This window comes from Tenrec ecaudatus, chromosome 16 (assembly GCF_050624435.1).
Source record: "Tenrec ecaudatus isolate mTenEca1 chromosome 16, mTenEca1.hap1, whole genome shotgun sequence".
NCBI classification, from domain to species: Eukaryota; Metazoa; Chordata; class Mammalia; order Afrosoricida; family Tenrecidae; genus Tenrec; species Tenrec ecaudatus.
Window position 1 is genome coordinate 82,113,451 of NC_134545.1, and position 25,092 is coordinate 82,138,542.

The following is a 25,092-nucleotide window of genomic DNA, read 5'->3' on the forward strand; positions in this document are numbered from 1 at the left end:
CAGACCTGCCAAGCGGAAGTTTAGTTGGGCTTCAGACTGGGCATTGTGGGAGAGGGCCCGGCCCGTTGGACACTCTTTTGCTAGTTGGGACCCCAGGAAGCAGCTCTCCTTCTGGCAGGAGGGTCACTGGGTGGTGACATTTCTCGAGCACCTGGGGGGAGGGGGGAAGGAGGAGCCTGGGGAGTCTAGAGGCCTTGCCCTGACCCTTGGGGTGCCCAGCAGAGGCCTGCTCCAGCGTTCACAAGTTGGGGGCAGCCAATCTTTAACAGGACACATTGATCATTAACTGGGCGTAGGAAGGAGCCCAAGAGCAGCCCGCTCCAGGGCAGAGACCAGCTGGGCCCGGGGCCTCCTGCAGAAATGCTGAGCCCCCGAGTCTGGTCCTCTGTGAGGCCGCGGCTGAGCAGGGGCCTGGCCAGGAATGTGGGGAGCTGGGCTTTAGGGGAGGGGAGGAAGGTGGACATTTCGGGCATCTACCCCCCGGTGACCACCCCCTTCACGGCCACTGCCGAGGTGGATTATGGGAAACTGGAGGAGAATCTGCACAAACTGGGTACCTTCCCCTTCAAAGGTAAGCGGGCCCTGTTGCTGTGGGTGTCGGGAGCAACGTTAATGCCCACGTGCTCCTGAGCCAGAGACGGGGGTGGGGACACGGGCTCCGTGGAGTTTCTCATGCAGTTCTTGAGAAACAATGGAGGCCTGGTTGTGCAGTGGGTTACACACTGGGCTGCTGACTGCAATGTCAGGGGTTCAAAACCACCAGCTGCTCCTTTGTGAGTAAGATGAGGCTTTCTACTCCTATAAAGAGTTAGTCTTGGAAACCCACAGGGGCAGTTCTACCCATCTTAGAAGGTTGCTGTGAGTCAGAATCAACTGGATGGCAGCGGGTTGGAGTTTTGGGACAGGTGGAAAGCTCCTGCTGGCTGTGACTTTGGACTGAACTGTGCTGGCTTCAGTTTCCCCAGCTCCTCAGCACTGTACGGTGGGGCTCCAGAGTCCCTGTCAACCTCCCGCCAGGGCTGCACACTCTCCCAATGGCCAGGTCACATCCAGGACAACACCCCACCGTGTCACAATCAATGACAGTGGATGGGATGATGAATACTCTGCCTGCCCGCCCGCCCGCCCTCATCCAGCACCCAGGACAGTCAGTCTTCTTTCACAGCTGGGAATTGGGCGCAGAGGGGATGTGGTCACTCAGCTCAGACACGGCCCACGGTTCACTCTGCTATACTGACTCTCACCCTCATGGAGTCACTAGACCAGTCCGGATGACACAACAACAGAATCTACAAAATCCATCGAGTCAACTCGAACTCATAGTGACCTTAAATGGGGTTCCCGAGTCTATTGATCTTTCCAGGACCGGACAGGCATATCTTTCTGCCGCAGAGCAGCTGGTGGGTTTGAACTGCTGATCTTTCTGTTAGCAGCCTAATACCCAACCCACAGTGCCAGCAGGGCTCCCTAGAACACCAAGTTGATTCGTGGGGTCCTTTCAATGAAGAATCTGGTCAACCCCAGCTTTAAGAATGGAGTGATTAAAAAAAGAATGGAGTAACAAATCCCTCCCTTTGGGATGGGCAATAAAAATGTGGTGTAGGGAGACATCAGACAGTATAAGACATGAAAAAATAATAATTTATAAATTATCAAGAGTTCGGGAGGAAGGGGTGGAGGGGAAAAATGAGCTGAGCTGACACCAAGGGCTCAAGTAGAAAAATGTTTTGAGAACGATGATGGCAACAAATGTACAAATGTGCTGGACATGATGGATGGATGGATGGATTATGATAAGAGTTGTACGAGCCTCCAATAAAATGATTTTTTTAATGGAGTGGATTACACCAAGCCTGTGCAGTGTAGCAGTTTCCAAACTTGGGTTCTGGGTTCAAATCCAGCTGTGGGATGATGTCTCCAGACCTCAGTTTCCCTAATGGAGCAATAATGTCCATGTCATAGAATGGAACTAAAATTAAGAATTTTTGGGGGGGGGTAATGATGCACGTGCAAGCGTGCTGTCCACTGTGAAGTGATGCGCATGACACCAGTTGCCGGGAGTCCCTAATGGCTTCCAGGGACCCCGCGGGTCAGTGCGGAACTGCTCACTAGGGCTCTCACGGTGCACGTCACCAGGCCTGTCTTGCAAGGTGCCGCTGAGTGGACTTGACCTTCTGACGTTGGGGCTTTTAGTTCCCATAAAAACACTGATTGAAATGACATTGCTAATTAATAATTTACAAATTATCAAGGGTTAATGAGGGAGGGAGGGAAAGAGGAAGGGAAGGGGGGGCAAATGAGCTGATACCGAGGGCTCAAGTAGAAAGAAAATGTTTTGAGAATGATGAAGACAACATATGGACAGATGTGCTTAACACAATAGATGCATGTATGGAGTTTGATAAGAGCTGTAAGAACCCCCAATAAAATGGTTTTAAAAAACAATGATGGTGCTATGAGGTACGACCAACCTCCCAGCAGTGTGGTCATGGGACTCTTTCCTAGGGGTCTGTGAGCCAAGGACACAGATGTCCAACACGTCCTCCCAGCTCAGCTCATGGGGGCCTGAAGGTTTGAACCGAGGTCTGGGCCTTGAAGAAATCTACAACCAGAAACTCCGCGAACCTCTGAGAGGAATGACGCTTCTTCTTGAACAAGGGCACCGACCTAGACACCCCGTAGAGACCCTCTTTCCCCCAACTCCCACAGGCATGGGGGTGTCCCAGGGACACAGGCTCCAGCAGATTCAGTAAATGCGAGGCACACGAGCCCCCGCGACGCTGCCTTCCTTGCAAGGGTGCCAGCTCCTGCTCCCACTTCCTTACCACACGCCAGGGCACCAGAAGCTGTTCTAGACAGAGCCTGGGGCAGCTGGCGCCAGAAGTCCTGGGTAAGAATCCTGATTCTGCCAATGACCTTGACCTTGGAGAGTCCATTCAGCTTCTCCCACCCTATTTCCCTGTTTTTAAATGGGAACAGGACTTTCAGGCTCGTGGCCAGGAGCCCATGTCTCCCTTCCAAGGAGCTCAAGCAAGGAGCAGTGACACAGAATGGAAAGCCACGGGGTCCTGCCACTGGTCCCAGGGCCCAGCCAGAACACACTCGAAGGAGTCAGAAGGCACCTCCACCTCTGAAACCCTGGGGTCCCCACCCTGGGGCTCGAAGGAAGGAAATACTGCCGGGGCCTCCAGCCCTGAGTCAAAAGCCCCCGGAAGAGGTGGAAGCCTTAAACAGATTCGTCTGGAAGGCATTGCCTGGAACTGTAACTCTCTTTTTAAAAACAAACACAACAAAACATTCTTAATCTGTACTGGTTATTGGGATAAAATACATCATAACATGTAACCGGAGACAGAGGGAGAGGTCGGAGCTTGGCCAAGAGCGCATGCTCACAAACAAGCTCCAAATGGACTTTGAGTTGTTGTTTCCAAATGAGGGAGGAGCACAGAGCTGTCCCCCGCAAAGCTGGACCTTTGTGTCTTACTGTCTCCGCCTGGAGAGTTCCCAGTGGGACCTTGTGATGAGGTGGGATCATTCTGTTACCTTACAACCAGTACTTTGTTAAACTAAATACTGTTTAAATATTGTAATTTTTATAACCCTGTTTTGACCTTTCTCCTTCCTTTTTTCCTCCTCTTCCTTCTTCTGCTCCTGCTTTTCCTCTTCCTCTTTATTCCTTCCTGCTCCGACATACCACAGACTTCTTGGGGAGAAGAATAATGGCCATGGACTGTCCCTTTGGCCAGAGGCCCCGGGAATAGCCAAGGATTGTGAGGCAGGCCCCAGTTTTTTGCCCCCTATGAAAGCCATCTGGCTCCCTGGCCCTCATCTCAACATGACATGTGGCCATTTACCTGGGGCAAATTCTAGGTTTGCATCACCCCACATGTGTTGGCAGCTCCCACCTTGAATGGCCCCAGAGATCTGGTACTCAGTGCCATCCTGTTCTCTCTGCTTTGCTGTCCCGTTCACCACTGTTCCCCAGGTGCAACCTCATGTTACAATAGAGTGAGCTCCTCCGCTGTGGGGACCTTTTCCTTCTCCACTAGCCTCCCCCATGTGTGGCAGGCAGGGAGCTGAGCAGGCAGCAGAGAAGGAGTGTGGGGTGGAAGGGAGATGCTTCCTAGGTGCACTGGAATGGATGCCAGCTCAGTGAAGGGGCTCCTTGTGGCAGGCCGGCTTGGCCCAGCAGCCTTTGCCCCTGGGGGCAGAGAGAGACCAAAGACCAGATTGGTAAGGGTGTAGTCACTGAGCAGCATGGGTCACAAAGCAGGTGGCAGAAGCGACTTCCACTAACCTTGGGGCCAGCTGTAGACCAAGCCAGGCTTCAGACAAGGCCTGCCAGGCAGGATGTCCCCGATGCTGTGGTCCCTCTCCTCCCCCCACCCCCGCACTGCCTTCCTCACAATGGGGTTCATTGCTGAGGTGGGAGGGGGCCCCTAGGGAGAGTGCAGCACTGAGGCTAGCCTGGCAGGCAGCCCCAGAGTGCCTTTCAAGCATGAGCCTGACCACCTGGGCTCCCCCACCAGCAGTGCACTCTTAACTCTGTCTGCCCAGCGGGGCCGTCAGGTCCTGGAGACCTTCTGGGAGCTGGTGAAGCACCCATCATGCAAGCTGGCACTGGCGGCTACCCTCCTGCTGGGGGGCGGGAGCCTCATCCTGTGGATTCAGAAGAAGAAGAAGAGGCGCCAGAAGGCTGCTGAGTCTCCCGCAGATTCATCAGAATCCCACCCAACAAAGAAAGAAGGCTGGATCAAGTCTCACTTCAGTCGCCTCTCCGAGGAGAAACTAGCCACTGGCAGCCATGCCACCTCTGCGCCCGAGCTGGAGGGTGGGAGTGGGGAGGCCAGTACCCGGATCCACATGGAGACCTTCACCTCCAGGCACGGGGAGGCTGGCACCACCCTCCGCCGGGAGTCCTTCACCAGCAGGCAGCGGACATCGGGGGCCTCAGTGGCCAAAGAGAGCCACCGGGAGTCCTCCCAATCCTCGTCGGCGGAGGATCCCACTTGGACTGCTGTAGCTGCCTGCGCCAAGGAGATTGACAGCAAGGGGCGGCACCTGGCCACCTCCATGCTCCAAAGAGCCGCCGTCTGCCAGCGAACCGGCCACCTGGAGACCAAAGACATCAACCGGGAGGAGTTGAAGGCCCTTGAGGAGGTGGAGCTGAAGCTGAAAGGGAACTTCCTCCTGCAAGAGGAGAACGCAATGGGGGGCAAGACCCACATTCACACCTTCCAGGGCCATGGTCCCCACGGCCACCAGGGCCACCAGGCTCACCACCAGAGTCACAGCATGCCCAACCGTAGCCAACAGATGTATGACCCCTTTGAAGCCACCTGAGCGGTGAGCTGCCTGCCCCCAGAAGGGATGGCACACATACGCAGGCCTGCTCTCTCTCCTGGGCCACGGCGTGAGGCTGCTGCCCAAACCCCTTCTTTCCCAGCCCCACAGGGGTCGTGGGCCGATGGGACTCGGTTGGTGCCTGAGGTTGGCCCCAGAGGATATTGGAAGAGCTGAAAGATGGTGAAGGAGCCGAGACCCTCTGAGAGAAGACAAGTGGCCCCCAGAAGCATCTGGGACCCCCACCCTGACATCAAATGCCTGGGACTGAGCCAATAAAGCCTTGTGCACCCTCCCTGTGAGTCTGGGGCTCTGTGGCCAACCTCAGGGCTGAGCGGGGCAGGGGGCAAGAGCTTCTCTCATGGGCCTCAGTGTGGGGTGCTGGTCCGGGGCATGTGGGGTGTGTGCGTGTGTGTGTGTGTGTGTGTGTGTGTGTGTGTGTGTCCTCACTGGGCTCTTTTGAAATTCCTTATGCAGACTCCTTAACGGGTCCCTGGTTTCCCCGGTGGGAACTCCCCAGGAGGTTCAGCACCCACCGATCTGATCTGATCTGTTTGTGGGGCAGGGGAGAGCAGCCACATCCTCCCCCACCCCACCCCCTTTTCTTCTGGGACCATAGGGCACATCCTACTGCCGGGTTCTCTCCCAGCCCCACCTGCCCGCTTCCTTGAGTTTCTTGGGATCTTGGTGCCCAAGCTGGTGCTTCCCAAGCACGTGCCTTCTGAGAGGTGTAGAATCTCTGACCTTGCTTCTGCTACCATGGCTACGCCTGTAACTACCTGCTTCCTCTGCTGTTAACAGCATTCCAATACCGACCACCGCTCCCTCTCTCTGCCTTGCTCTGTACTGTTAAGTCACAGCCCCACAGGGAAGGCACGACATTATCATTATCGCTGTTTTGCAAGTGAGGAACCCAAGGCTCAGAGAAATTATGCTGAGAGATGCTATATATTGTAAGTGATGTTGCCAAGATTAGAGTCTAGTTTTGCCTGACTCCAAAGCGGTACCATTCATCTCTGCGGCAGGCTTCTTCCAGAGCTTCTCCCAGTGGGGGTGCTCCCTTCCCCATCCTTATCCCCCTCTTCCCATTGTCTTTGGCTTCATGCAAGAGGGGAGCTCAAACTGCCTCCTCCTGCTGTTTCCCAAGAAGCCATTTCCAGGGCAATGGTGAACCCAAGTGAGCGGCCCCGCTGGGACGTTTTGAGAGAAGGCAGCTTCAAGGCACTATCTAAGCTCCAGGGTCTCTTTGTTGGAGAAACGTCTTCCAATTGGGAACTATTACAGATGATCTGTGCCCCCCCCCGTGGGCCTTAAACAGGAGTGAGAAGCAGTGGGGTGGGGGGTGCACAGGAGTATCGCAGAGGATTGATGGATGTTGCCATGTTTTGTTTTCCATGAGCTTTTTGACTTAAGATTTTAGTGGTCATGATTATGAAAAACATATTTCAGCCCCACAGTGGTCCAGCTAGCATCTGTGCATACTCATTCCACAGAGGTACTGCCCCTGGTCCGGGGCGTCCTTTCAACAATGACAGATGTGTTTTGGTTGCCAGGTGCCACCCAAGGAAGCAAAAAGCCCACGGCCAGCTGTCCAGTCCATTCTGACTCATAGTGACCCTATAGTGCAGGGTAGAACTGCCCCCTGTGGGTTTACAAAGACTGTAACTCTCTCTGGAAGTAGAAAGCCTCATCTTTCTCCCACCCAAGGAGCTGCCGGTGGTTTCGAACCTCTGATGTTGGTTAGCAGCCCCACAGGTAGCCCCTATGCCACTGGGGCTCCAAGTGCCTCAGAGAAGACCAATTACATACGTGGGTAGCCCGCTCCTTTCTGCCTTTGGCTAGTAGCAGCCGATGGTGGTAGCGCTCTTCTGTTGTAGCTTTGGAGGAGATGGGGCTCTGACGTGGTAAATGTGATATATGGTCGCTTGTTGGCCCCAGCCGTAGAAAGCACTTGGTCTGATGGAGTCCAGTTGGGAGGAGGAGTGGACGCTGACCTTCCTGGTAGATGACTGTGTACGCGTGGAGGGGGCCCTGAGTTAAGCTGTCCCAGCCACCCCCAGCCTCTCCAGGGAGGAAGCTGAGGCAGGCTGCGCCTCTGAAGATTTATGACCTGGGAACCCTATGGAACTACTCTGCTCTAGTCTCTAGGGCAGCGGTTCTCAGCTTGTGGGTCACGACCCCTTTGGAGTTTGAACAACCCTGTCACAGGGGTTGCCTGATTCATCACAGGAGCAAAATGACAGTCCTAAGTAGCAATGAAAACCATTTTATGCTTGGGGGTCGCCACCGCATGAGGACCTGTATGAAAGGTTGTGGCCTGCAGAAGGTTGAGAACCACTGGGTAGAGGGTCGCTGTGGGTCAGAATTGATTCTCAACAGCAGTGGGTGAGAAATACGTGTGTGTGTGTGTGTGTGTGTGTGATGTACAAAGTGGGCTTCAAAAAGTGTGGAAAAATTGAGTTAAAAGATCATAAAAATTTTCCCACAAACTCTCTGAACCCCTCTTGTACATGCATATGAAACCCAAGTCCAAACCACTGCCCTTGAGTTGACTCTGACTCGGAGATAGCAGTCCTCTATAGGGTTTCTAAGTCCGAATCCGTCCAGGAGCAGACAGCCTCATCCTTCCTCCACAGGGCAGCTGGTGGGCTTGTCCTGCTGGCCTGGCCGTTCACAGCCCACACCTGCGCCATAGCACCAGCTTGAACAAACAGGATCATTTTCCTTCCTTCCTGAAGGTCCCCTCGTGAGACCAAGATTGAGTGTGTTCTGAGCGAACTTGCCTGAAAGTCCCCCACTGATGGCAGTGGCGAATTTAAACACGTTCGGTTTGGAATAAACCATGTCTGTAAGAGCTGGACCTTAGTGCCAATACTTTCTGACTTGCCTCGTGGCTGTGTGTGGCTGTGTGTGTGTGTGTGTGTGTGTCGTATGTACACACACATGTATGTGAGAGAGCGCGCTCTGGTGGCACCGATGGTGAAGCGCTGGACTCCTCACTGGAAGGTGGGCGGTTTGACTCTGAGGGAGAGATGGTCAGCTGCTTCCAGGGGGAGTTCCGCCCCGTCCTGAAGGAGTCACCGTTCTAAACAGATCCGTTTCACTGTAAGGCTTTGACGGGGGGGACAAGCAGGGTTTTTGCCCTGGGGATTTTTTAATTGATCAATTTATTGGGGGCTCTTAGAGCAGTCCATGAATCAATCACATCAAGTGAACCGTAGGGATGTTGCCATTATCATTTCCAAAACACTTTCTTGCCACTTGAGCCCCTTGGTAGCTGCTCCTCTTTATTGCCCTGGGAATTTTTTTTCAGACCGTGAAATTCGACCAAATTTAGGGGACCAAAGAGCAGGGTCCCCTGAGAGTGACTGTTAAAACGAGTGTTTTGAAGACCGTAAATCCCTTCTGAAAGCTTATTACATGAAACTTTAGTCAACTGCTGTCAGCGGAAACCAGCCTCTTACAACCGAAGGGCCAGAAGGCGCAAGTGTACCGCATATATAAAGGTTATGATAAAGTCAAAGGGTAAGAGAGATAGGAAAGAGAGTAAAGTGAAGGAGTCAGACACATTTTATGGTGGACCATGTGGAACTGGCAGCCTTAAGACATGCCTATTCAGTAGTTACTGCGTCACAAGGTGAGTGGTATCCACTGTACGGTCTCTGAGTTCACAGATGAGCAAACCTAATACCTGTATTGGGGAAGGTATGAGGGGGGTTGGGTGACACGGTGGGAGGAGGGAACAAAAGGATGGTGTCTGCTTCTCTAGGCTCACTTTAAGGCAGCATAGTTGTAAGAGGAGACTGCAGGAATATTACTTAAAACAGGATAATGTACTCGGACTTTATCAAAGTGGAGGCTTTCCTACTGTGGAATACCAGCTTTCCAGATTTCTTGTTATAAGTTAGGGAATGTAGTCTTTGTCATACTTCCCTGTTTAGTTTCCCACAAACTACCACTTTGGAATCATATATGCTTTTTCTATCTCTCCATCCGTCCATCTGTCTGATCAGTCACGTCCTTCGTGAGTGGTGGTGTCCCGGTGTTCATGTCCTCGGGTAGGTCAGGGAGTTGGGCACCAGTCACAACAGTGTTTTTTGGGGGAAGGACGGGTGGAAACTCTCTTTACGACTTTGCAACTTGTCTGAAAGTTGTTCAGGATGAGAAGTGGGGGAGCTTCCAGGCAATGTATTGAGGACATAAAGCCACAATAACAACGCTACCATGGCATCGATTCTGACCCATTGTGACCCTCTAGGACGGGATAGAACTGCCCCTGTGGGGTTCTGAGACTGCAAGTCTTCATGGGATGGGAAGCTTCATCTTTCTCCAGCAGCTGGTGGTTTCGAACAACTGACCTTGCAGTTGGCAGCCCAATATGTAACCTAGGAAACGTCCCTAGATTCTCTTGGTGCTCCTAGTGCCCCAGTTCCTCAGTCGAGGAAGCTGAGGTTTGGTGAAGCCATTTGCCCACGATCGCCTGGCTGGTGAAGGGCCACACTGAGAGTCCAGTCCTGTTTGTTTTTTATTTCAGAGCTAGGCGGTGAGTTGGTCTGTCCATGGCTGTGTTGGGCCAGGTTGGCTAAGGATACAAAGCCAGTGAGGTTCATCTATGTGTAAGAAGGAACTTCCTACCGAGAAGTAATTTCATATCAAGGTGTCCCAGCCCAGTCCAACCCAAGTCCTGAGTTTCCATACCCGCCAAGGCCGCCTTCAGATTCACCGTGCTGAAGGTTAAGCTCGCTGCAAGGTGAAGCCGAATGCGGGCTGGTCACAGGCAGGTGAGTGCAGAGACTCAGGGATCTAACGTCAGTGGAAACGTGGCCAGCACCGACAGCTCTCGGGGTCATGGGGCCCTCGCGGGGTCACCCCTGGAGGCAGACAAAGTCCCAGCAAGCAAGCAGGTGGAGGCAGCAAAAGAAGAATTACCTTTGTTTCATCTCTCTCTTATACAAAAGCCCCCCCCCCCGCCCCCGGTAACACCACCACGGTGTCATCAACTAACACTCATACAAATCCATGTTGACTCAAAAGCCAATGATCACAAAGGCCTCCCTGCTTCTGGGCCGCTTGCTGGCCTCAGTCCTCTGCCCTCTCCTGTCCTCTAACCCCTGTGGGCGAGGGGGGTGGCACGTCAGGCCTGGCTGTGAAGAGGTAGCCTGTGGGGAGAAGGGAAGCTGTCTTTGTAGCGGTTGGTTTGGTAAAGCAACTTAACTTCAGCTTTCTTGCCTTTTTCCCAAATGCCAGTTGGTGAGACTCCTGTGGCAGTGTGTGTGTGCTGAACTAGTTTGAAATTGTCTATCTCTATATCTTCTATCTATCTATCTATCTATCTGTCTATCTATCTATCTATCTATCTATCTATCTATCTATCTATCTATCTGGAGTGGGGACGACAGAAAAAAGCAGGAGAAAAGGAGTAAAGAAAACCGAGAGGAACGTGACTTTCTCAGCAATCCCCTAATACTTGGATTTGGGGATCTTTCTAAAGAGTCCTGTCAGGTTGGCTGGGAAAGGACTTCACGGCCGCCCTACGAAGAGGAGCCGGAGACACCGAGGCGGCCGTGGCATGTGCAACAGCCAGCGCTCCTCCGACTGGACCACACTTCCCTGGTCGCCCGCCTGGCATTCCTGCCCGCTCAGGAGCCCAGCCTGGGTAGCTGCTCCTTTAAGTGAGAACCAGAGTCTCAAGCAAAGGGGCCTGTGCTTCAAGGCAGGTGCCCCATCGCAGGACAGGGAGCTGGCCACCGGGAGGAGGCCAGTGACTGGTGGGAGAAGGACTGCAGAGGGGTAGCCCTGCCCCCAGCCCAGGGGACACCTGCGGCTGAAGGGCATCAACTCCTCTGGCCTTGCGTGAGTCAGGAAGGGTTGGCGCCAGTCCTTGGCACCTGCTAGAAACCTCTCGGGCAGATGGCTGATACAGCAAGCAGGGAAGTGCAGGGTAACAAGGTGAGCAGCGGGGCTGGTGAGGACGTTGGCTTGAATAGAAGAAGTGGTAAGAACTTGATCCCGAAATACCAGGTGCTGGTCCGACCGTGGATGGACTCGGGTCCTCGCCCAGAGCTAACAGCTCTGCCTTGAGTGGGTCGGGCCCAGCGGGAATAGCAGGACACAGGGCGACACAACAACAACAAGACGAATCTTCAGGAAGCAATCCACCAGAAGTCAAGAGCGGTTGGGCCTTCAGATGCTCCCTGCAATGTCACCACAGCAAAACAAACAAATGGGGGTGGGAGGTGGACAGGGAGGGATTGCCGCAGGCCCCGTGGACTGTTGTTCCCAGCATGGACAAAGGATTGGGGGGTAAAGCTGTGTCCTCCTCATACCGTGTACCTTTAAGGATGACTCGCGGGAACAATTTCTCCGGGTCCCAGGGCCAGGAAACTGGGCCGCTCAGGGCAGCTGTTTGGCTTTTATCATTTGGGACCTACATACCGGTGAGCTGAGCCCGTTTCCCTTTTAGCTCGGACTGTTGGGGAACTCCACGTCAAACTGACGGCCCATCCTCACAAGGGCACGGCAGGGATGCCGGGGCCAGCACGGCTCCGGCCTCCCCTTCGCCCAGGTCAGTTCCTATGGACTGATGGTTCCCTGGGATCCTTTGTGGCCTCCAAGATCGCAGGAGCCCGGGGTCGCTCCTGCTGCCGGGGGAAGACCCGAGACTGCGCCGAGGTTCATTCCTGCACACGGGGCTGCCAGGCACCTGCCTGCCTCGAGAGCAGCGGACAGCAATGCTGGTTTATGAAAACTGGAGGGCGGAGGACATGACACGGTCCCCAGCAGTGAGGGAAACATTGATGTCAGACACATTCTCCAGCTGAAAGCATCGATTCTTCTGGTCTGTCACAGATACAAAAGGGTCGGTAGCGGTAGCTGGTACACGGAGAAACCTCTCCAACATGGGGCTGGTGAAACAGCACCATGCAAAGGAGAACGCTGAGACAGCGCTTCTCACCCCGCAGCTTGTCAGAAACGTGTCGTGACCCAACCAGGTGTTGGCATGGGTGAGCGCTGGCAGGCCCTTCGACTCTGATCACGGGGCTGGGGTGTACACGGGTAAGAGACACTCGGCACACGTGGAAACGCATGCACGCACACATGACCCAGCAATTGCACGCCCCGAGTATCTCAATGCTCGAGAAACCCCGGCACGTGTGCGCGGGATGCCACGGAAGCTGTCTGCCTCCACCTTGCTCGTAATAGCAGAAAGGAGGATGTGTTCGACGTGTCCGCGGCAGGGGGCTGACAAGCACCCGGTGGTTCCTCGCCATTCCACACAATGGGACGCGGCAATGAGAAAGGGTGAATCAGCGTGACCTGTCCTGCGATGGGCAGAGCTCCCGCTCAATGTGGAGAAAAACCAAGCACGCACCGTGAATCTGCCCAAGGCGAGGTCACTTTGAGCGTCCCTGGGCAGCGCAAAGGCCACTTCGTGTGAAAGGCATCAAGCCTATCCGTAAGCCAGGCGCCTCCGTGCAGGTGAGGCCGGGCTGCTCTGGGTCGGCCCTGACTCAGCGACGCCGAACAACAATGTGTAGAGAGGAGAGCTGTGTGCCTTGTGAGTTTCCGATGGGTGACTTTCCAGAAGTTCAGGCGCTCGGCGGTGCATCCAAAATTGGAGGTTCCCAGTTACCCAGAGTTTCCTCTGAACAAAGGCCCGGCGATCTACATCTGTAAGCGGTCACGTTCGGAGCTAGGAAGCTGGGCGAGTCCTGCCAGTGCACTGGCTGCTTGTGGGACACGGGCGGGTGCCGGCTGACTGTGACGGGACGTGTGTTGCAGGGTTCGTGGTCCAGGGCTCCAACGGCGAGTTCCCCTTCCTGACCAGCATCGAGCGCCTGGAGGTGGTGAGCTGCGTGCGCCAGGCCATGCCCAAGGACAAGCTCCTGCTCGCTGGCTCCGGCTGCGAGTGTGAGGCCAGGTTCCCTAGGGTCCCGGGGGTGGCGGTGTGGGGGGAGGGGGAAGGGGCTGTCAGGCTCCTTGGTCCTGGGAGTTGGCATCAGTCTACTTGTTCTGTCTCTCCGGAGACAAGCCGGGGCATCCCTTGTCTGTCCCAGCCCCAGGTTTCTTGTCCCCTGCCTTCGTCTGCATGACCCAAAGAGAAGACTCCCTCTCTCCCCTGCAGCCACGCAAGCCACGGTGGAGATGACCGTGAGCATGGCCCAGGTTGGGGCTGACGCGGCCATGGTGGTGACCCCCTGCTACTATCGCGGTCGCATGAGCAGTGCTGCCCTCATTCACCACTACACCAAGGTGGGTGGGGTGGGTGGGGGTGGCCGGAGCAAGGGGACTATTGTGGGGGGCAGATGGGAAAAATACAGGGGTGAGTGGCCGGCCTTGCTGTTATTGCTGGGGGCCCCTGAGTCAGTTCTGATTCCTGGTGACCCAATGTGACAGAATAGAGCTGCTCCCCCTTGGGGGTGGGGGGTGGTTCTTGGTTATAACCTTTAGGAAATCTAGCCAGGTCTTATCTGGGGGTGGGGGGGAGTACGCTGCCAACCTCTTGGTTAGCAGACAGTTAGCCAGGGTTCCTTGGCAGTGAGCCCACTTCACATGGGTGGCAACTGTAAGATTGGGGAGGGCAGTGGGGTGCCACCACTGGCCACTGTGTGTCATCAGGCAGCTAACCTAACCATGGGGTGTGGCCCTTGCACCCCCTGTGAGATGGGAGATGGGAGGGACAGTGCCCCTTGCGGCCAGCATTTATCACAGGCAGGAAGTGGATCCTGAGCCCACAGGCTGAGGACGGTGTCCGGCACACAGCGAACACTCAGTAAGCGTCACTGGGAGCCCTGATGACAACCAGGGTCCACTTCCGGTGCTGCGCGACCTGTCCAGGCAGCATCGCAGTGGCTGCAGCTCAGTCTTGTTGGTAATGGGCAGTCGCTCAGGCTCCAGGGGCCTGGACAGCTTATGTCTCTTCCCCCTCCCAGGTGGCTGACCTCTCCCCCATCCCTGTGGTGTTGTACAGCGTCCCTGCCAACACGGGGCTGGACCTGCCTGTGGATGCAGTGGTCACGCTGTCCCAGCATCCGAACATCGTGGGCATCAAGGACAGTGGTGGCGATGTGAGTGGCAGGCCCCTTCCAGGCCGGCCACACCTCTCCCTCCTCTGGGCCCTGACGCTCTTGCTACCGAAGTCAGGGTCGCCTCTCTGGGTTCTCTCTATCCCTTGGCCTGCGGGGCTTTGTCTGCACACAGGCCGTGTCATCCCCACTCCCCCCGCCCCCCCACAACCTTCCCAGCTTGTGCTCACCCCAGGGCTTGCTCTCACAGGTCACCAGGATCGGGCTTATCGTTCATAAGACCAGGAGGCAGGATTTCCAGGTGTTGGCTGGGTCTGCTGGCTTCCTGCTGGCCAGTTATGCCTTGGGTAGGTGCCCCTCTCTCTTTAATTCTCTGCCGTGTGACCAACATATGCCAGGGCAGCTGGGAGAGACCCCGAGGGCTGGGGCTGCCCAAAACACTGGCCCGTCAGCCTGCCTTAAGCCTCATGAACCTGGCCCCTGTGCTTGTCTTGCTGTATACCAGGTGCAGCGAGTGAGGGTGGGTGGTCAGTGCCTGGCCTGTGCCGTGTCTGTAGGGATGCCTGCAGTTAACTTGGAGCTCTGAGCTCCCTCCCCGGGAACCCTGGTGTCACAGAGGGTTAAATGAGGGGCTGCTAATAGGCACCAGCCGCTTGGCGGGAAAAAGGTGTGTAAAGACTGACCTCCTTGGAGACCCCGGGGGACGGTCCCATCTTCCCTGTAACAGGGTCGCTCCGAGTTGGAACTGACTCCAGGGCAGTAGACTGCGGTTGTTTGTGTGAATTGTCTCCTGGAAGACGTATGGCCAGCTCCTCCTCAGAAGCCAGGAGCGTGAGGCTTTCTCTCGAGGTGCCTTGGACGCCTTCTCGGGAAGGACTGGCTCCTGGAGGAAGGCGTCACGCTCGGAGAGTCGACACAAAAGAGGAAGGAGACCCTTAACATGCCATGCACACGGGCTGGGGCGGTGGATGATGCCACCGGAAGTGCTTCCCTCCTCCGCTGTACACACGGGCGCTATGAGTCAGAACCAACACCTTGGCACCTGATAGAACAAGTGCACCGTAGGGAGCCTTGGCGGCATCGGAAGCCCCCATTAGCCTTGCTGCTCTGGTCCGCTTGGGAGCAGGAGCTGGGTTGGGGGCCTGGAGACAGGAAGCAGCTGCAGCCCCCCGGGACAGTGCTGCCTGTCCAGGTTCCCATCAGGTCAGCTGCTGCTGATCTGGGCTGGAGGGCTGGGCCCTTGTGCCATGTCCCTGGGGAAAGCCATTCCTGGCCCGTGTCAGAGTGGAGGATGGAGAGAGCAGGGCTCTGGAGGCCAGCAGATCTGCACTGGCATCTCAGCCCTCCACGTAGTTAGTGAGTAACTTGTGGAGGCTCTCTACTCCACTGTGAAGAGTGAGTGTGGGACGCCCACAGGGGCAGTTCTACCCTGTGCTATCGGGTCATTGTCAGTCAGGATAGACTTGATGCTAGTGGGTTGGGTTCCATTTTTGAGTCATTCTGGGCAAGACGCAACCTCTCTGGCCCGGAGCATCCACTCCGTGCAGAAGGGAGGTAGTTTCAGGAGCAGTGAGGCGCCAGGCGAGTCTTTCAGTGCCCGGCACGGGGGATCCCGCTGCTGACTCCAGAGGACAGAGTCCACCTGCTCCAACACTGTGCATCAGCCAGCCTTAACCTTTCCTTTCTCCTGTGGAGTGGCCAGTGGGTTGCACCGCCCACCTGCTGTGAGCAGTCTGAGGCCACCCAGCAGGCAGTTGGGCATAACAGCCATAGACACTCAGTCCAAACTGCCTGCTCTCTCTCTCTCCAGCCTTGAGGCCACTGGGCCTTGGGTCAGGTCAGTCCTTCTGAGGATTAGTCACAGCCACAGGCTGGGAGACGTGGCAGGGCCTTCTGAGACCACAGCCACGTGGCCAAGGGCAGAGCAAAGAAGTGGAGGCAGCCAGTGGATTGGTCAAGTGCACACAGCCAACAGGAGGCAAGGTCGCATCTCCTGACTCGGCACCCAGAGCTCTTTCCAGCGCTGGCCCTGCTCCAGGCTGGAGCCCTGAGATTCCCATCCACCAGCCGGAGGAGTTGGGGGCTCCGGGGGAACCCTGGAGGGGTGACATGGCAGATGTCCTAGGGGGCAGGTTTGGAGACGGGGAAAGGACCCTCATCCTGTCCTCCCAGGACAGCTCTGAGCGGCACTGCAGTCGGTGTTCAGAATTCTGCTTTGAACGTGCAGACCGCGCTCCTCTATGGGAATCTGGACTCTGTGGACACAGAACTTGCTTCTGACGTGGCCAGCTGGTGCCACCCAAATCGCAGGCCCCAAAACTCCAGGCCAAACTCACTGTCATGGAGTCGATGCCAGCTCATCGCGATCTTATAGGGCAGGGTGGAACGCCCGTGTGAGTTTCTGAGACTGTAACTGTTTATGGGAGGAGAAAGCCCCATCTTTCTCCCAAAGAGCGGTTGGTGGTTTCGAACTGCTGACCTTGCAGCTAGCAGCCCAGCGCGTAACCACCGGGGTTCCAGGGACCCAGGACTCTGCATTGTCTGTGAGAAAGGGCTCTGCTGACTTTCTGCATCTTACTTCCTCTGGGGCAGGCGCTGTGGGGGGCGTGTGTGCCCTGGCCAATGTCCTGGGCGCCCAGGTGTGCCAGCTGGAGCGACTGTGCCTCACAGGCCAATGGGAAGATGCCCAGAAGCTGCAGCACCGACTCATTGAGCCAAACACTGCGGTGAGCTCCCGCCCGGGCAGCAGGGGCAAGGGGAGGGATGGTGTCCTCATTGGAGCAGGTACCAGGGCTGGTACTGAGTCCCATGTAGTTTCTTCCCTCTCAGAATGTCCTCTCCAGTCTGGGACCTTCTGGCGGCTGCCCAGGAAAGCCTGACTTCAGACCAAGCCGAGTTCTATTGCTTCTCATGCCCGAGTGTGCATGAAACCGGAGCGGGGAGTTAAGTTAAAATTCTGATGTTTCTAGGTCTGGTGTGGGGCCCAGGAGTAGATGTGGACTGAAGCATGCTGGGTGATTGACATAAATCGTCTCATGGGGGGTGGACCCAGAGAGGCCCTGCCCCACAGCTCCTGAACTGTTGGCCTGCCGACACACCTTATCACGGCCACTCCAAAAAACTCAGTGCCATGTAGTCAATGCTGACTCACAACGACCCTGTAGGATAGGGCACAATGCGCCTATGCATTTCCGAGACCGTAATTCCTTATGGGAGTCGAACGCCTCCTGGCCTCCCATGGAGTGGCTGGTGGTTTCGAAGACAGCACATTCAGCAGCTGCCAGACAACAGACCACTGGGAGCCAGAGGAGGAGCTGGAAGGGAGGCTGGAGGAGAAACCGGTCGATCCGCAGGCTGGTCTGTGTTCAGACTGGGCACCCGCTTCTGTGCTGGGCATGAGGAGGAGAACCCAGGATGTTGTGAGCCTACCAAGGGCTGGCAGGGCTGTGCAGAGATGTATCGAGTCTGAGACGAACAGAAGCATGTGTCCAGTCTTACTTAAAAGAGACCAGGGTTACTGCTCGGAGAGACTGGCGGGACGGCCCAGACCCTGGCTCTTCGTCGCCCGGCAGGCCCGGAACTGAACTCACCCCGAGTTAGAATACAACCAGCCATTTACCCAAGGGTGGCGTTTACCCCAGGACACAGCTCAGAGGGTTAGGCGTGGAAACAGGAAGCACGGGGAGGAAGGCAGCACGTGATGGTACGTTGAGGGGATTGTGGGGGACGAGCTGAAACACACTGTATGAAGGATGATCTGCGCCGTCTCCCTCCCCATCGGTTCATGATAAAACGTCTAAAGGAAGAAAGGCAAGCCTGTGCCCCATATTCATGGTTTCACGTTTCAACATCAAACTTCTGATTTGAGGGCACTGTAGATCCCACTGTCAGTGGTACAGGGAGATCCCGTCTACTAGCGGTTACAGCTCCCACCACCACGGGCAGTGTCAGCCAGGAATGCACACTGGCAGGACTCGCTCATGAGACAGAACCGGTCCATCCCTCCTATGGCCACACCCCCTTTTGTCAGCCCCCTTCAGGGAGCTTCCTGTACCCATTCTTCCAGGACAGCGGTGCTCAACCTGTGGGTCGCGACCCCTTTGGGGGTTGAACAACCCTTTCACAGGAGTTGCCGGTTCATCACAGGAGCAAAGTGACAGCTATGAAGCAGCAGCAAAAATAATTCGATGGCTGGGGGTCACCACATGAGGAGCTGTCTGAAAGGGCCGCGGCGTGAGGCAGGTGGAGGACCTAGTAGGTCTGCCGCTGGCTAATTCTTTTAATTTTTCTTCATATGAGAATGTGGTGGTTTCCTCAGGCCTGAAGGGCACTTTCAATGGACACTGGCTTACGTTCCTTCGCCTTCTGGCGTCTTTGTTCTCCCTCCGAAATCTGCCGTCCTCCCAGTGAGCTGTTGGTTCTCACACGCCCCTCCGTGGTCTCAGCCGTTGTCATGGTCCAGAGCTCTCAGGAGTTTGGCTCTGGGGTCTGCGTTTATCCTGCTCAGGATTCAGCTTCTTGAACCTGTGGGTTTACCTGTCTTTGGCCAGGTGTGGGCATCACAGCCCTTCGGTCTTTGAGGAGGTTTTCAGTGCCCCCTTCTGCCTCCACGCCTCGGGAGGCTTGGTTGGCACAGACGTTCCCTCAGGGGCCGTCCTTTTTTGGTCTCCGTTTTTCTTCAAAGTCCTGTCTGTAGTTCTGTCTTCTAGTTCACAGACTCTTGCCTTTGTCCTCTCCATTCTTCTCCCAAGCCCGTTCATTGAAGCTTTCATTTCATTGTGATAAATGTTTCAGTTCCAGTTTCCATGACAGGAGCCCAGGAGGTGTGGCGGGAGACACGCTGGGCTGCTAACCACAGGCTCAGCAGTTCGCAATCACCAGCTGCTTTGCGGGAGAGCGGGGAGGCTTTCTACCCCGGGTTAAACACAAAGACCTCTGACTGCAAAGAGCTTCCGAAGTCCACGGCCCATTCTACCCCATCCCACAGGGGCGCCCTGAGCAGACAGACTCGATGGCAGTGAGCTTGGGGTTTGAGACATTTCCCACTCGGGTCTGAGTTTCCGCTTCTTTGCGAGAACGTCCTGTTCTTGCTTGCTGAGGCACTGCGATGATGGCCGCTTCAACAGCTGTGTCAGATAATTGAAACATCCCTGTTGTCTTGGGGCTGACAGCTCTTGCCTTTCTAATTTTTTTATTCCGTTTGGGATTGCCCTGGCTTCTGATAGGAGAATGCTATTTTTTCCTTCTCTTTTTATTGCTACAAACACATGGCACAGCATTGGCCAATTCGACATTTTCCATGTGTACGATTCATCGTGCTGTGCGCCCACCACCCACGAAATCTGCAGTTAGGGTATTACGTCATGAGACGCTGGGCTGTCTTCCACCCTTCAGTGTTCACAGGCTTTATCTGACATCTCTCAGGGAAGGAGGACACACGACCTTGTCCTGTGGGAGGGGAGCTGGCACCTAGTCCCTTGCTCAGGTACTGCTGGGGGTGGGGTGGGAGTCCTAGTTTCTCCCCAGGTCTCCACTGAGATCTCCTTGGTAGAAGGGGTGCCTCATGACTGCTCCCTACGGACATCTCACGTGTAAGAAGGGATGGCCTCCTTCTGGGTGGGCAGCAGGGGCAAGTCCTGACTCTTCGGCAGCCCTTCTCTGACATCACCCCTGTGGGAGAGGGGAGAGGCACCCACAGACACAGAGTCAATCCCAACTCATAGCAACCCCTTAGGGCATGGTCCCCGATCGAGGTTTCCAGGCTGTGATCGCTACAGAAGCAGACGGCCACATTTTCTCCCTCGGAGCAGCTAGTGGATTTGAACAGCTGACTTTTTGGTTAGCCAAGCACCTAATCCCCGAGCTTCCTACCCACTTCTGAGGAGGGGTGGACGCTCAGGCTCCCCTTACAGACTCCACTAATTCTGTGGCTGCGTCAGAGGGGTCCACATGAATGCTTAGAGACCGGAGCCCTGCTCCCCAACTTGTCCTCTGACACCACCCAGCATGGGGCCAGGGACTGGGACCCGGACAGCCTGATGTAGGGTCCCTTCTCAGCTGTCCCTGGACACAGTGGGACCACAGTTGTTTCACGCCCTAGTGCTTGTCTGGAGTGCAGCTAATGCTGTATTAAAGCTTGATCTTGCTGGGCTGCCTTCTTCCTGGTCCTGGGACGAGAGAGTAGACTGTTGGCTGGGCTTCTTTTTCCTTATGGTCTGCACCCACTGGCGTTTCTGTGTTTTAGCTTCCTTAGCAAGAGAGACAAGGCCAGAGGAAACCCAGGTAACTCTCCACCGTGTTGGTCCTTGAACTCGGGCCCCGTCAATCTTCTCGCCACTGTTAGAGTCTCGTGCGTGTTTCCATGTCATGCCTGAGTAAGCGCAGACAGCAAAGTACATTTATTGGCCCATCTTCCCACAAGGGCTCATTATTTTCAGATGGTTTTCCCCTCAGGACATTGAAGTAGCTGCAAAAGCGATATAAACAGTGGAAAAGTAGGTATCTTTACATGCACAGCATTATTTTAAGTATTTATTACCCTATTCATATTAAAAGCATCATTGTAATTCTACTTTCCTGGCTGTAATGGAAGCCATCTTCTCAGTTAAGATGTTTTTAAAAATTAACTGGAGGTGGTGGTGGGGAGTTTTACAGTTTGGGGTGCGGGAAATGGAATAAAAGCAGATTTTTTTTCACTTTTTTTTAAATCATCCCATCTTTTTTTAATAAACGATTTTATTGGGGGCTCTTATAGCTATGATAACAATCCATACATCAACTGTATCAAACACATTTGTATATATGTTGCCATCATTTGCAAAACACCTTTCACATTTTTTTAAGCTGTCTCATACTTCTAGGGACAACAAGCCAACCATTAAAAGTCCTAAGAACATGTATGGAGGGGCCTCGGGCTCCAGGGGAGGGTGTGGGGCACTACAGCTAGGTGCAGCGGGGCCATTCACTCACCATGGATTTGGGGGCACTTGCTTTGTAGGGGATATTCCCTCTTGCTTGCTATGCTTCAGGGGCACCTTCTTCTATTTTGCATTCAAGGCCGGTGCCCCACTGTGGCCCAGCACCACGTAGGATTGTGTTCTCAGCCTACCTCGCTGTTGACACACAGGCTGCAAAGGGCAGACTGACTCAGGTGGAGGGACTGCAGGAATGAGGGCCTCTGGGCACAGGCTGTCCTCTACAGGCCAGTCCACGGGGGTGGGGGTGGGAGGCGGCCTGGCTCTCATTCCCACCCACTTAGGAAAGAGATGGTCCCCTGCTAGCACACCAGGAAGAGGAGGGGCTGTCAGGGCCTTTTGGGGACCACTGATATTAGTGGTCTTTGTCCTCATCTGCCCCTCGCGAGCTCTCCAGACGAGGTGTTATGGCTTCAACCTGCACATGGCAGCGGCGTGGCTGCCCCTGGGGACAAAGAGCCTTGTCCTGCCTGCCCCTTGCTCTGGGCCCTCTCCCAAGTCAGCTCTGGGCCTGCACTCAGGAATGCCTGGAACCCCTTTCTGCTGCCTGGCCTGGGGGCTCAGCCCCCTGAGCGGCTTGATGTCATCCTATGGCCCGGCATGGTTGGACACAATGTCCTCCCACCAGGCTATATTTAGGAGTTTCCATGGTCTTCATGCCTTCAAAGCTTCGGCCCAGTCTCAGAGGCTGACCAGGCTGACCAATCCGTGATCTTCAGGAGCAGTCCTGGCCACCTCATGTCCCTCTTCCCCTACTCAGGTTTCTAGAAGTATTTATTGTGCTTTAGGTGAAAGTTCACAGGGGTGATGTGCACACGGGGTCCCAGGGCACTCCGCAGCCCTGGTTGCCTTCCCCCGCGCCCCCCTGCCTGCCTTCTCAGCTTGGCTTCTGGGGAAATGCTGCGCCTTTGGTCACGTGTAGCTGATTGCCATAAGGCACACACCCCTCTCAGGTGGGCTCGGTGAATGCGCCTACCGTTCCGGCTGAAGTTGCTCTCCAGGGTCATAATCTGAGACCTCCACTCTCTGCCACACCAGGAGGTCTGGCCTTGTTGTGAATCTGAGCTTTTGCTCTGCATTTTCGCCCACTCTGTCGGGGACATTCTCAGGTGTGTGGGGGAAAGGCCAAGGTATCCGACAGTCATGGCTGGGGGTTAGGCTTAAGAAGAGACTGGCTGACCACCCACCCATTCCGAGGGAAAGACCCATGCTAATTAGTCTACTGGCCTCCCAAGGGGACGCGTCATTTACCTGTCAGAGGCTCCCAACCCTTTTATCCCAAACAACCTCTTACTCCTTTCATAAAGTTCAAAGGAGCCCTATCATGTCTTGGGCCCTTAACCACAAGGTCAGTGATTCAAGCCCCCCAGCCGCTCTGCAGGAGAAAAAGGAAGCTTTTTACTCCCATAGAGTTAGTCTTGGAAACCCAAGGGCAGTTCTACCCTGTCTTACAGGGTCGCCATGAGCCCGCCTCAACTTGATGGCACTGAGTTTTGAGGTTTTCTGGGAAGCCCCCAGGGCAGTTCTACGTTGACCAGGTCGGTATGAGTCGGAATGACCTGGATGGTAGAGAGCGTGGTTTCCGCTTTTCAGGAAGCCCGAACGTCTTAGGTTGGAACCTGCTCTCCAAGTGCAAGCTGCCTACGGTTTCCTAGGGGGCCAAAGACGCGTAGCACACTTCCAAAGGGCATGAAACGACCAGCTGCTGCACCCAAAGTCAACCAACGTGAGGCTTCCTTTACTCCGTAGCCCCAGCATGAGCGCAGAGGTGGCAGCCACATCAGGACTAGCATGACAGTGGAAAAGACTGTAGCGTGGTTTCTTTAAGACCAGGGAGCTTGCTCAGAGCTGAAAGTAAAGGACACAAGGTCCCAGAACAAAACCTCTTTGAGCAGCAAGTCCTGTTCTTGTGAGCATTCGGTCGGGATCCTATGAAGCTGTGGCCGGTGCGGTGGGAGGCGGCGGCGCAGGCCTGGGTTGTGTCTGAGGCTCTCACGGGCCCCTTCGGCTTCCTAGGCTCAGGGCCACGTTCTGGGGCTGGGCTGCAGACTGTGGGTGATGCTCCACAGCCCAGAGGAGTAACCCCCTTGCACCCCGTTGACTGGCTTTTTCTCTTAAACTTTCCTTCAATAACCCAAGCCTTCGGTCCCTGACTCGGGATCCCTACCCGACCCTGGGTATCAGATGTGGCAGAGTGAGGCATCCCGGGGGCAGAGGGTGGGAGCCCCAGCGTTCTGATATGGCTGTGCAAGGAGGGGGCTTGGGGGGGGGGCAGCGTTCTGATATGGCTGTGCAAGGTGGGGGGAACGGGGGGGGACCAGCGTTCTGATATGGCTGTGCAAGGCGGGGGGTCGGGGGGGACCAGAGTTCTGATATGGCTGTGCAAGGTGGGGGAATGGGGGTGGGAACCAGCGTTCTGATATGGCTGTGCAAGGTGGGGGGAACGGGGGGGGGCAGCGTTGATATGGCTGTGCAAGGTGGGGGTTCGGGGGAGGAGCCAGCATTCTGATATGGCTGTGCAAGGTGGGGGGAATGGGGGGGAACCAGCGTTCTGATATGGCTGTGCGAGGTGGGGGGAACGGGGGGGGGCAGCGTTCTGATATGGTTGTGCAAGGCAGGGGGTTGGCGGGGGGGACCAGCGTTCTGATATGGCTGTGCAAGGCAGGGGCAGGGGGGACGGGTCCTGTTGCTTCTAACAGGTTCTGCTCCTCAGGTGACCCGGCGCTTCGGGATCCCAGGGCTGAAAAAAACCATGGATTGGTTCGGCTACTATGGAGGCCCCTGCCGCGCCCCACTGCTGGAGCTGAGTCCCTCGGACGAAGCGGCGCTGCGCTTGGACTTCACCAGCAACGGCTGGCTCTCAGAGTGAGCGACAGACGGGCCTGAGACCCTGGGCCTCCAGCCGGGCGGGGCCACTTGAAGAGGAGCCTGGGGGCTGGGGCCAGAGGTTCCCTCCCACTCCATCCTCCGGGTGGCCTCTCCCCAGGCACCGTCCCTCACTCACGCCAACTGTCTCCAGAGCCCCTCACTCTGTGGCCACTTTCTTCTCCCCCGAGGGCCAGGAGCCAGAGGGAAAGGCAGGGTGGCGTGTTCTCCACCAACTCAGCAGCACCGACCTGGGCGGCCTAGTGCGGCCTTGGCCTTCCGGGCAGCCTGTGGGCGAGGAAAGTGCCCATGGTCTCTGCACCGCTTCCCAGCGCCACACCAAGCCAGCCTCCCGGCCCTTTCAATCTCATCCTCAGGATTTGTCTCTAGCCATGGAAACCAACCACCCAAGAGCCCGCAGGGTCAGGAGCCAGCCCGGTGGTGACACCTGGAGGCTGCACATTACCATTACAGGAGCCGGCAAACTGGCATGAGCCAATCCTGTTTCTCACAAATTTAAAAATTAGAGGCCATAAATAAAAATTTTACAACAAATGGGATCGCCATTATCAGAATAAAAGTTTTGCTGTCACTTTCAGTTCTGCTTCAGTGCCCCATGTAGGTACAGAAAGAGCAGCAGTGTGACCGTGAGCCGCGGTTTGCTGACCCGGGCCTGGAAGCCTGAAGGCCTGTCCGGCCAGCCTGGCTCTGCAGCACGAGGGAAGGGAACTGGCCTGAGACAGGCCTGTCCTCTTGTAGGCAGGCACTCTGCTTTGATTGCTAAGCCATTACCTTGGTACCGCAGTAAGCCTGAACAGGTAAAACGCGAGCAGCCCTGGGCAGATCGACACTCCTGGGTGATGGGGTGGCCAGGCCGGCCTGCC

At 55.7% G+C, this 25,092-nt stretch overlaps 2 protein-coding genes across 3 annotated transcripts; both read left to right on the forward strand.

Moving 5' to 3' along the window:
- Window positions 1-20: 20 nt before the first annotated feature.
- Window positions 21-24,783, forward strand: HOGA1 (4-hydroxy-2-oxoglutarate aldolase 1). Of its 2 annotated transcripts, XM_075534294.1 has the most exons (7): window positions 21-571; window positions 13,126-13,254; window positions 13,469-13,596; window positions 14,277-14,411; window positions 14,620-14,716; window positions 16,962-17,095; window positions 24,057-24,783. In XM_075534294.1, exons 1-7 carry the CDS (start codon window positions 361-363, stop codon window positions 24,210-24,212), a joined length of 990 nt encoding a protein of 329 aa, XP_075390409.1. In that variant the 5' UTR covers window positions 21-360; the 3' UTR covers window positions 24,213-24,783. The 2 variants fall into 2 exon arrangements, with proteins under 2 accessions (XP_075390409.1, XP_075390410.1); XM_075534295.1 differs by lacking the exons at window positions 13,126-13,254; window positions 13,469-13,596; window positions 14,277-14,411; window positions 14,620-14,716.
- C16H10orf62 (chromosome 16 C10orf62 homolog) lies at window positions 4,138-5,638 on the forward strand. The gene is made up of 2 exons (XM_075534612.1): window positions 4,138-4,233; window positions 4,444-5,638. The coding sequence occupies exons 1-2, from the start codon at window positions 4,138-4,140 to the stop codon at window positions 5,341-5,343; spliced, it is 996 nt and encodes a 331-aa protein (XP_075390727.1). The 3' UTR covers window positions 5,344-5,638.
- Window positions 24,784-25,092: the final 309 nt, after the last annotated feature.